Source organism: Trachymyrmex septentrionalis, unplaced genomic scaffold (assembly GCF_001594115.1).
Source record: "Trachymyrmex septentrionalis isolate Tsep2-gDNA-1 unplaced genomic scaffold, Tsep1.0 scaffold229, whole genome shotgun sequence".
Lineage (NCBI taxonomy): Eukaryota > Metazoa > Arthropoda > Insecta > Hymenoptera > Formicidae > Trachymyrmex > Trachymyrmex septentrionalis.
The window spans coordinates 175,824-188,572 of record NW_017305385.1 but is presented as its reverse complement, the minus strand read 5'-3'; the positions used below and the strand labels follow the sequence as shown (position 1 = coordinate 188,572).

Below are 12,749 nucleotides of genomic sequence, written 5' to 3'. Positions count from 1 at the left end.
TAGGGTGTAAACTAGATCTATATTATTGACCTCGATCAAGTTCGGCCGTCGCTTCAGCATCCCCTTAGTGTTAAGAGGAAATATTGAGATATGAAAAGAAATAATAAGATATATAAGCGTATAATAAGAATCTGATTTTAGTTCTCATAAATCTTTTATGACCATTGAATTTATCTTAAACATCAATAGTCAATTTTTTTAAGTAAGTATTTCTTTATCGTTAGTGCAACAAATTGTTTTTTCAATAATTTTGCATAATAATTGATTTTTAATATCCTATGACATTATAAAAACATAATTTACTAATTATGATAGCCTAATATAGCTGGGAACATAATAAAACTTTATATGCGTGTGTTTTTTAATATCAATATATTTTAATATCAATACATTACTGTAAACATTACTCTTCTAAATCCATCATTAAGTTCAAATTGATTATTTTTCTCAATGTCGTGCCAGCATCCGGTGTTACATCGTATTCTGCGATGAGCGACATATTGTCCCAATGAATTTGTTCCATTGCTGAATTGCAAAAGACGGATAATAATGGAACGTATTGCTACATATAAGAAAAATTAATTTAAAAGATATATATATTACGTAAAATAATGAATATAATATCGTATAATATTAAGTTAATGCAAGAAGACTTACACATACACATTTTTACTGTTCTTTATACAATATATATTGCAATTAATATTTTTTAAAGTTTTTACAAATAATATTTATTCGAAATGAAATTAACTCAACAAGAAATATTTTCAGATATTCTGTTCTCATTCGCAATACCGATAATTGGGCAAGCACGAATGAGCGTGCCACTCTTTTCGCAGAATTAACAAAGATTTAATTCAAAATATAAAAATATCTAAAGAATTGCGAACGCTGACGGCCGACTCTGATAGCCGATTGCTCAGCCATAATGGTAGAGGGACGGTTCGTGGTCGGGAATGGAGGATTTTAGAGAACTAGCAAGATAATGCAGCAATAAAATATCCAGAATTTGTAACAAAGAATAGTAACAAAGATATATTCTTTCAATCGTTTACAATGTTCTGTACACGCTAACAATTTAATGGTTATACGTGATACAAAGCATTACTAGGACAGTATTACTTTCCAAACTATGTCCTTAACACGCAATATCAAATAAAGATTTCTCTCGGCGATACGAGCTCATGAAAAATGGAAAGTAATTCTGCGAGCAGTTGAAACAGTAATTAAAGAAATTAGCCCTAATACATATAATGATCACAATGATAGTTGACTTAATGTAAACAAAATTTGATCTCGAGTTTGAGAATACGCGAGAATAACGAGAACTATCACAACGAAAAATCTACAGAATTTTAGAACATGTGAGAATATTACACGAAATCTAACAAAATCTCGAACATGAAGACGCGATGCAAAAATGTAATTCAATACAATACAGAGTAACTGCGCTGTGGCCGCGGCGGGTGGGTAAATAATTGATTGATTCGAAATTAGCAAAATAATCTACATGAGTGAGTCACCCATGAGTGAGTTGGACCCGAGTGACAATTTTAATTGGTCGCTATTTTTATACGGTTAATATTGCAGAGTTAAAGTGATGGAGTAATAAAACTTGGAAAATCTTTCTTTGTCAATCGCCATGATGCAATTGTTTCATTGTTATCTTGATGCTAATACAATTTTTGATGATAAAATAAAAGTTTGGGTGATTTGGATCCGTCAAATGTAAATTCGACGGATTTTTGTCAAAAGTAAAAATTTATTTTCAGTAAATGCTTATTTATTAGTGTTGTATTCAAGTATGTGTTGTCTTCTTAATAATAAAAAATATTCATTGTCAAAAAAAGCATTTTTGCGAGAGAGGCGTCTTGGCAAAACGGTACGCTCTATATTATAGAAGCTATAAAATTATGTGTAAATAATGTCAAAATCATCACATATTTAAAATAAAATATTTTCATAGCATTTTTAAAGAAAAAATATCAGACATACCTCCGATATCATTATTCCGAGTATGAATAAAAATGTCCCTACTTCACTCGTGTAAATAATTACACTTTTTGGAATAAATCAATATAACGTCTTTTTTAAAGTTCACATTTTCTTCTTTTTAAAACATTATATATTTTTATTTGTACCTTTTTTTATAATAAAGATATAATTTTTTGAAAAAAATTGATTATAGTATTCTTTTCACAAATTGTTCTTTAATATTATTACGTCCAAGCTCTGCATGCATGGAGTTGAGGCGATAAACGCAACAGAAATCGAATTATTAGATCGATTTGGTCGTGTCCAGGCTTCGAACCGTAAAGCAGTTGTAAGGAAGGACCGACGCAAGTCGGGAGGCATTTCGTTTTGTCCTGAGGCTTCTAACGAGCCGGAGATTAAATGAAGGACGAAGTGGAAACTTCAACTCGTGCTCTACTAAGCAGATTTACGAGTCAAACGTACTTTTAGTTTTAAAAGGCCCAGACTGAATCAATGTGCCACGAGAGTGCACTTTAACGCCAGTACGCTTTGGCTTTCATGCAACTTAATACAAGTTGACTGGCTAGAGGGCGAAGTGCAATCACGGGAAAGCTTACAATAAATACAAGGAGAGATTTTCAAATAAACAAGCGAGGATTAAATTTAATAGTAATATAATTAAAGAAATAACTTAGCAATACATTTCTGTTAAGTTATAAAACCCTTCTTTGGTTCTTTATTCTAAAAAATATTACCGTATGGATTTATGTATGTGTAAGTGTGTGTGTGGAAAGAGAGTTAGGTGCTGACGTTATTTTGAGTGCGGAGAGTTTGGAAAGAAAAGGAGAACATTAAATGTGTAGACTCATCTGGTTGAAGGAAAAGAGGATCGATGGGAATGAGAGATGGCATGGGGACTGAAAAAAGGCAAGTGGATTCTGCAATGTTAACTATCACTTAGTCGTTAGTGAAAAGAATAAAGTAGGACATGTAGTCCAACAATTGAGGCGTTATGAAAAAGGAAGGGAAGGTGCCTAGCGGGAGAGTAAGCGTCAGTTTGAACAGAAGGAATTGAGGGGGTGATATCTGAGACGGGAAATTCCTCAATCGGAAGTAGTGATATTGGATGTGAAACGGGAAGAAGACTGGACTGGAAGAGGTCATCAAAAAAGTCTGGGGACAGGGGAGTAAGAAATTTCTAGTAGCGGTGATATGGTCGAGATTGAAGGCTGAACGATCGGAGTTTGTTCTTGGATGTCTGAATTAGCGGAGATTGTTCTTGAGAGTTTTTTGCGGTGTTAGAGCGGTGGGTTGGAGCGCATTGTTAGTCTCCGCTAGGTAACGGTGACGAGGGATGGAAGAATTACGTGAACGCACTAAAAATTTGGTTGTTTTTAAAGACAAATCACATAAAAAGAGAAGGGAATCACCTTGTGTATTGCAGTGGAATCAAAAAATTACTACTTGGCGATAGCGATGTATAGGGTTCTCCGAGAAACTATCAAACAGGGTGCCGTCAACTGTGAGATGCTGGGCGTTTGGTCCACTTTCTCAATTTCCTCAGTCAACCAGTGTCGTTGATTCTAAGTTAATAGTATAGTTTTAGTAGATTGCGTAGACTTTATTGAAGAAAAGGGCTTCAAAAATCGGATGAAGCTTTTTTTAAAGGTCTCTATACAACTATAGTCTCTAAAACTTAGAGAAAATCACTCTGAACGCTGCGAAACCGTGATTTTTATACTAATCACCTCCAATTACTCAAATTCGAATTAGTGGAATAGGTTTCGTTAATTAATAGTGGGATTTTTCTTTGCTCTCGGATTGGTCAAGATTTTTGGGGAAAAAAGGATGTTGATCGGAGTCTGTAGTGTAGGAAGTGTTATCCTTAATTTTATGAAAACTTAATATTTATAAAAACGCACTTGCAGTGCATCAAGAAAGCGCACGAGCAGCGTCGACACGAGACCAACCCTTGAACGTCGCATGTCGTTTCTTAGATTTTATGATCATGGACTCGTAAGAATCGTCCACGATTTGACTATTAAAAAATATCTTGGCGCCGGTCTTATACTTCCAATGGCATATTTATTATTATTTTAGCCGCAGTGTCCGAGGGACACAGACTTGGTGTCTTTTTGATCCCGCCGTTTGGGTAATGTACGTGCATTGATTTTTAGTTTATCTCGGAGCGATATTTACGAGGAGATACTGGATTCTTTATTTTAGATTTCAATATGAGAAAATAAAATTATTTGTCTTTTCTAGGCTATAACGCTTAACTTGTTTGTTATTCGCAGCTGTCTCTTTAATTTAACAGATTCCAGATCTTCACGAAAAAAGAGTCGTGAGAGTCCGTTGTATGTAACAATATTTTTTGACCTAATTTTTTCAATTATTATCGAAACCTTTTTATGTTTTGATATTTCGTTTCTATACAGTTCGAAATATCATTAGAAAAAAAATATTTTGAGATTTGTAATTATTACAGAGCCAGTCAAAAACATCACGAGTGACTCGGACCCAGATATAAGGTGTAGTAAAAAGAAATCTATTATTTTTCCAATAGATGGCTTTAGTAATCTGTATCTCGCGTTGTATAAGTGCGATCGGGTTACGCCAAATGGCGTTAGAAAGATAAGATTTCGTACTAAAAAAACTTCTCAGACAGTTTTGTGATTGCTTGAGTCAGTATTGTTTGAGCGCGTGTCAAAGATGGACACCAACAAAGAGAAAATACGCCATATAGTTTTTCTTCGATAAAGGCGAAAACGCAAGCCAGGCGGCTGAAAATGTGAATAGTGTTTATGGTCCTGATACTGTAACAGTCAATATCGCGCAATTTTGGTTTCGTCGATTCCGTTCCGGTAATTTTGATGTCAAAGATGCACCACGCTCTGGAAGGCAATTGTCGAAAATGTCGATAAAATAATGGAAATCGTCGAGTCCGACCGTCATGTAAGCACTGTTTCGATTGCCCAGGAGCTAAACATTGCACAAAAAACCGTTTGGAACCATTTAAATAAGGCTGGATACAAAAAGAAGCTCGATGTATGGGTGCCACACGAGTTAACGCAAAAAAACCTCATGGACCGAATTTCCATCTGCGAATCGCTGCTGAATCGCAACAAAATCGACCCATTTCTGAAGCGAATGGTTACTGGTGATGAAAAGTGGGTCACTTACGACAACGTCAAGCGAAAACGGTCGTGGTCGAATCGCGATGAGCCGGCGCAAACGGTGGCCAAGCCAGGATTGACGATCAGGAAGGTTTTGCTGTGTGTTTGGTGGGATTGGCAGGGAATCATCTACTATGAGCTGCTTCCCTACGGCCAAACTCTTAATTCGGACCTGTACTGTCAACAATTGGACCGTCTGAAAGAAGCAATCGCCCAGAAGCGGCCAGCTTTGGCCAATAGGAGAGGAATTGTGTTCCATCAAGACAACGCCAGGCCACACACATCGATAGTGACTCGCCAGAAGCTCCGGGAACTTGGTTGGGAGGTTCTTATGCATCCACCTTATAGTCCGGACCTGGCACCAAGTGATTACCACCTGTTCCTGTCTATGGCGAATGATTTTGCTGGTGAAAAATTCGCCTCAAGAGAAGCTTGTGAAAATCGACTGTCCCAGTTTTTTGCCAATAGGGACGAGGATTTCTATGAGAGAGGCATAATGAAATTACCTTCAAAATGGCAACAAGTTATCGAACAAAACGGTGCATATTTGACCTAAATCGGATCATTCTAACTATGCTAAATAAAGCCTTCAATTTAATGCAAAAATAATAGATTTCTTTTTACTGCACCTAATATGTAAATTAAGATTCTAAAACGAGACAAGTAATTGAGGATTAATACAATATCGGATGGAGTGGCACGATCACGCACTGCGTGTTTGCATACGCAGTTACTCACAAAATACAAGTCTAAATGGGACACGACATTATAATCGCGTGCGATCTCGCCGAAATAGAAACTGCCGGCTTTTCAATATAAATTATTCGTCTCATCAATGAACCTTTCTAGCTTGGCTCTCGATAGGCCTTGATAATATAATTAGTCGGAATATCCTGCATCCTTTTCGATATCTAGATTATACATATAATACCAAAGCATAGCTATATAAAGGGTGTCCCAAAATTAACAAGATTTGAATTAAATAGAAAACACAGTTTTTAGTCTTTTGATTGTTATTTTTTTATTGAATTATAAAGTACATAGGATAGGGTTATTTGTGGAAACATATATAATAACACATCGGGCAAATGGCCTCCACGGCTTTGCATGCACATACGCACTCGGTTGTCGAAATTTTCCATGACCATTTTGCATAAATGTGGCTGAATTTCGTTGATGCAGCGTTGAATCTCCTCCTTTAATGCACGGGTGGTTGTGGGCTTGTTGACATAGACCTGTGATTTCAAATAACCCCATAAAAAGAAATCTAATGGTGTTAAATCACACGATCTAGGGGGCGATTTTGGCGATTAACAAAGCCATCAAGGTGAAAATGTGCTTCATCGCTTAGGATGATTTTGCTCGAAAAATCAGCATCCATTTGTTGATGTTCAATAATCCATTTTCATGCTCCATTTTCACTAACCCTAAACTGTCAACTGTTAAATTGTTTTTTTTTTGGGTTGCCAACACTTAATGCACAAATGGCGATAAATTCAAATCTTGCGTTAATTTTTGGACACCCTTTAGTACAAATGCCGGGCCCCAGATCCTTTCGGGGGCATGTAGGCGACCACAGGTTTACATGATAAATCTTATTGCGCATTGGTTGGTTGCAAGCAGTCTCGCGAGCTCCCGAATCCTCGCGAATTGCGATAACGCAACCTACATCCTTGCGTGCGGGATATGATTAACAGGCGGCAGTAGTGACTTTTTCAACTACTCGTAAGATTCCCATCTGAATCAACAGACACGGCAGTGTCTTGCGCCAAGTATTCGCACGTACTAAGCGTAGGAGACATTACAGTGTATCTTTATCCGATTCGTCGAGTTGACCGGGAACAATATGTTCATATTTAAAATACGGCTAGGAAGACGACATTTTTAACAGGCTCAATCAACAGCATGAGGTCTCATTATGTAATGAAAGTGTCGTTATTTTTTTTCCAATAAATATTGAGAGAGATATTTTAATTTTTTTGATAAAAATAGGGTTAAATAAAGTTGAGAACCGTCATCGAAGTGTTTGCGGAGATTATATCACGATTTGATTATAAATCGACAATTCATTGCTCGAATAAGCTCATATACTTCCATATAAGCACATATACTTCCAAGCACTTTCCACACTCCTACTCACCAACACCTACGCTATTCATCCGAATTTTCTCTTCCATCTCTTCCCCATCTACTACTTCAATACGCGCTGATGATTCTTGGTATGGCCATCACACTCTTACTCACCCATATACACTCCCCTACGATCTCCCATTCCACATCACTTCATTTTGGATACCTTAATACTCCTTGAAATATTCCGAATAGTTTTCACAGCTTGCTATATTTTTGTCCACTCCCACCTCTACCTCCACTGTTATCTCTTTAAACACCTTCACATACCCCGAAACATCTTAAACACTTTTCAATCTAGCTCAACGCATCTTTGCGCACATATTTGTTTAAAAAACACAAATGTTTCTTTGAAACGTTTCAAAACTGGCATAATCAATACACATATATTTCTGTAATCTACACATCAGTAAGTTGGCTTACCTATGCCAATCTGCCCATGAGTAGAGGCGTGCTTTACTGATAATGCAAAATAAGATGACCAGTCCGGAATGAGAAAAAATTGTATTTTACATACTGGTACAATGTAAAGTTCAATAATAAGATATAAAATATGTATTTAATAATGCAAATCATATTTGACTTAATCTGTTATAGCGATTGCTATAACTAACATAATAGATTAATACTTAGGCAATTCAGTCATTTAACAATAATTAGGCAATTCAGTCATTTCGCAGCTGACCTGAAAACTATTGATTTCTGAAAAGTCAGTGTACCAATTGCCTACTTCAAATGCGAAAATGCAATCTTGGAAGCAATGCGCAGATAAACATGCAAGCTGCAAGTTACAAAAAGACGGAAGCAATTGCCCGTTTAATTGAGAAACCAAGATGCCATTGTCAACAATGACCGCATTCGGAAACAGAACGACCGAAACCAGCTCGAACAGTTGACCAAAGTGCAAGCCAGGTCAGCATTTCGAGCAAGTATATTAACATACGCCGTGACACACTGGACAGAGTCTTACTATCAGCTGTTACCTATAAGACTATGTCCGTATGTCTACAGTTCACGCATATTAAATCATAAGTCGATCGAATTATAAAGTCAACGCGAAACGCGAACATATCTATAAACCGAAATCGGGCCGACGCGTAAATTGTCTAGTGCGAGTTAAGTGACAACAATCTTGTAATATAAATAATAAAGCCATAAGCTAATAAAGTGTACAAATTTGTGACATGGAGGAAATAACTAATTACTAAAGTGTTAATTTTGTGTATTTGGTGACTTATTTCTGAATCTTGACTCTTGGCCAATCCCCTACCAGTATTCTTCATCCGAGGGTAACAAATCTAACATAAGTGACATTCAATAAATATTTAAAATATAATTATAAATATTTATAATTATGAAGCAAATATTTTTGTCTTAAAATGTCTATTTATTTCAATAAATATTTGTTTTATATACACTGGGCAACAAAATTAACGCAATACCTATTCACTCTGCAAAAATAGGCAAACTTCAAGATACAATAACTTCGTCAAAAATTATCGTATAGGGATGTTTAAAAAAGCATTTTATTAGAGGTAGAAATCTCTACTTTTCGTATCGCTACTTAAAAAAACGGTTTCATGGAGATTTCATGAAATTACACAAACATAAATAAAAATATAAAATCTCAAAATTTTTTACAAAATTTGCAGAGTTCCACAGAATGGATTAAAAATTGTATACAAATGCGATTTACATTATTCGAAAGAGCGAATCTTTACCTTTAATTTGCTTATTTACGAAGCTCTGTACGATTTTCTTCCATCGAGTTATTCAATTGAAGCAAAAGGACCATTTTTGCTTCAACGTTGAAAAACCCAAATAAATTAACATACCGGAATTCTAATAAGAAATAAAAACTCACCAAAGAACATAATTATTCAAAAAAGTGTGTCCATATAAGTATAACGAATAGTCATTGAAATATGTAAAGACAAGTGGAACGCAGACGTGAAAAACGGACATTCATTCGGTATCAATTATTGTGCACGCTCGCTGATACGGATTACCACGGATTGAGAGAAAAGACCGTCAGTATCAAAAAGTTAAACTTTATTTGTAATAGGTATATATGCCTTATGAAGACCTTCAGTGTCAGTTTGTAAATTCAAACTGTTTTTCTGCTTCTTAATGTTGAGCATCTTGGAAATTAAGCGTTTCCTATAACAAGGTTCTTCATCTAAAATTTTAACCTTATCCCATTTGAAATCGTGATCAAACTGTAGCCTATGCTCCGTGATGATAGAACGGACAGAAGTGTTATGTCTAATATGATTATGATGTTCTGTAATTCTTTCAATTGTCCGTCTGTCGATACAACATACAACGCATCACAATTGTTACACAATATTTTATAGACTACATTGCTCTTCGAGGTATGGGGACAAATATCCTTCTGTATTTTGATATATTTACCCATTTTATTAGGACTATGGAAAGAAACCCTGATGTCGTTTTTATTGAATCGCTTGAATTTTCCTGTGTGAAGAGGAATAAGTACTGATCAATCGTACGTGAATAATGTCGAGTTCTACATCAAGACTCAGCCGAACTGTGAATATTATGAATTTGCGAACATTTGCGATAATTATTTTGTACTACCGTTTTCTTCGATTTGTTTAACGTCTGAAGAGGACTCAATCCGGTAATCAAAAACTTGTCACTGAGTTTTTAATTATTTTTTATTTAATTTTTATTATTTTTTATTATACATTTTCTTCAATTTTACTTTTCTTTATTTGTATTTTATTCTTTTAATTGTATAACTTATTTAATATTATTGAATTTTATACTATATCAGAATTTAATTAAATTCAATTTATCTTGTCTTATTCCCTGCCGGACTTGCGATCTAATTTTATTCTGCATTACGAGTACTAATAAAGCGTGTTCATGTCCATAGATAGATAGGCAATCCGACTTACTGATGTGTAGGTTGCGGAAGCACCCTGTATATAGTTAATAATTATTTAATATTTGTATATACGAGGGTGAATCAAATATAAACCAGATTTATTTTTGTACATATCGTGAGATAAACGAAAAGAAATGGCTTTTAAGCGTTACAGTTAGTGATGATCCTCCCGTAAAAAACTCCACTTTACCGCTCCTTTAGTTAGTATCGCGATGTCAGAGCAAGAGGTATCTTCATCCGTTGTACAACGGGTTATTATCAAGTTTCTTACGAGAGAGCATAAAACCGTTTAAAATTTTGAGAAAGTTTAAAGTACAGTTTGGGGACAACACCCTTAAAAAAACTCAAGTGCACGCATGACACAAATAATTTTTAGAAGAACGAGAATCAGTTCAAAATAAAGTTCACCGACGTCAGTTTCAGCTGAAAAGGTTCTTGCAACTGTATTTTTTTATTTCAAAGGAATTTTGTACATTGAATTTTTCCATGAACGTCGTACTGTGAACGCCGCATACTATTGCCAATTTTTGGACGAAATAAAACTCGCATATTGTTGGAAAGACAAACAGTACGCAAATTTTCAATACAAGACATTATCCTGCTGCAGAACAATACCCTCTATACAGCTCTATACAGCTACCCAAACAAAAAATTGAGAATTTGTTTTGGACTATGCTGGAACATCTCTGGACTTATCGCCCTACGATTATCATTTGGATTAAAAGAAGCACTTAAAGGACAGATATTTGATAACAATATTACTGACGAAGCGTTTTTGCGCAATTGATTGGTGTGTCATAACCACTTTTATTTCACCTTTATAGTATTTTAATAGCGGAATAAAAAACGACCTATTCGTTGGGAAAAATATGTTTCTAAGTCCGGGGATTATGTAGATAAATAACTTTGTACGTTAGTAGGGTAATAAGCGGGATTTTAACTCGGATTTTCTGAGGGGGGGAGGGGTACCCGCGGCGATATAGTATTGTCAAAATGGTACGCGCTGTAATTTAAAAAAAAACAAATAAATAAACAATATATAGAGAAAAAAATCTTCACAAACAAATATAATTGAAATACTTACTTGCTTGACTCATGTTGAACGCATGAATCCATTGCCCTGGAGATCACTGCAAAACGAATCTGTCTGAGCAACTAATGCAGTATCGTCCAATCTCTATTTAAATCTTATCACCTGTAATAATTTTTTGTAACAAAAAATTTTTAGAAACATCCGGTGATGACATTAATGTAATCTGATACAACACCTGCAAAAATGCAACATTTACAATTTTATCAAACTATAGCTGCTTTGTTAGCATAATTATAAAATCATTGGAGGAGTAGATCAAACGTCATGCGTCCGTATCAAACGTCTGCGATTATTAATCGGTAATAAACAATCACTGATCGCATGTATCGCGCGGCTCGAGAGTCTGAAGGAATCTGTGCATGGAAGATTCGTGCATGTGGGCGCCAGATACGGACTCCGTTGGCGCGAAATCGAAACGGCGTTCGAAAGCTGTATTCTAACGGGCGGTTGGTGATAAACTCTAAACATATCAAGCCTCATCAATTCCTCGAAAACGCGAGTAAAATTGTGTTTGATATGTGCACAGTGTAATGCAACACAATATAACTCTATAAAAATAAACACTGTTTTTAATGTTTGCAAGTTCGTGACAGGCGATAAACACGCGAACAAGAGTTTCGCCACTCGGAACTATGAACTATATCAATGCACCAATTTGCGTGAGTGGTACGTGTCGCGCGTCGTCGAGCCTACTTTAGCATCACTGGAAGAGTTTCAGGAACGCGATAGCGGATGGGCATTGTCGCGTATACTGAATTTAACAGTAAACGCGAACAAGCACAATTCTCTGCGCGCGGGATGTCATATCAAACTCCCGCAAGAAATTATGCTAAAGAGAACGGTAATCAACGTGCAAATCGCGGATAATGCGTGTTTTGCATAATCTGTTATTGTCGCTTTACACTCGGCTCAAAAAAATGTGGAACGGAAATCCTCGTATCTGCATTATACGTTGATTCTAAATCTCGCGAGTATCGAATTTCCAATGACGTTGAGTCAAATTAAGAAATTCAAAACTTTAAATGACATTTCCATCAACGTCTACACCTAAAAGGGGATTGTGCCGATACAACTCGCCGACCGAAAAAGGAGCAAGCATGTGAATTTCTTGTACGTAGAGGATGACAACGCAGGACATTTTGCGCTCATTAAAGATCTATTCTGCCTTGTAAGATCGCAGATTACCGGAATCAAAAACAGGAAATATTTTTGCGATAGGTAACACATCGGTCAATAAGTCCCCGGTCTGACACATAGAGAGCGCCACTAACACAAAAAGTACATAGTGGTTCGAAAGAACAGACCCTTTTAGGCGTACTGTCAAATGTATATGTCATTCGGATCATTATTGTGTGAGTTATTGAAGCTTTAGTGACGCTAATTTGGTTATTTTCATAACAATGGAAAAAAAGGAATTTCGTGTGCTCATTAAACACTGCTTTTTGATGGGAAAAAACACCGT

The 12,749-nt window shown here is 35.9% G+C and overlaps 1 protein-coding gene across 1 annotated transcript in view; it reads right to left on the bottom strand.

Moving 5' to 3' along the window:
- Nucleotides 1-403: 403 nt before the first annotated feature.
- LOC108748523 (dynein heavy chain 12, axonemal-like) overlaps nucleotides 404-12,749 on the bottom strand; it is a 188,060-nt gene continuing 175,714 nt past the window's right edge. Inside the window, exon 6 of the mRNA XM_018486749.1 lies at nucleotides 404-562. Coding sequence (XP_018342251.1) covers nucleotides 404-562 — 159 coding nt within the window. The remainder of the gene's footprint in view (nucleotides 563-12,749) is intronic.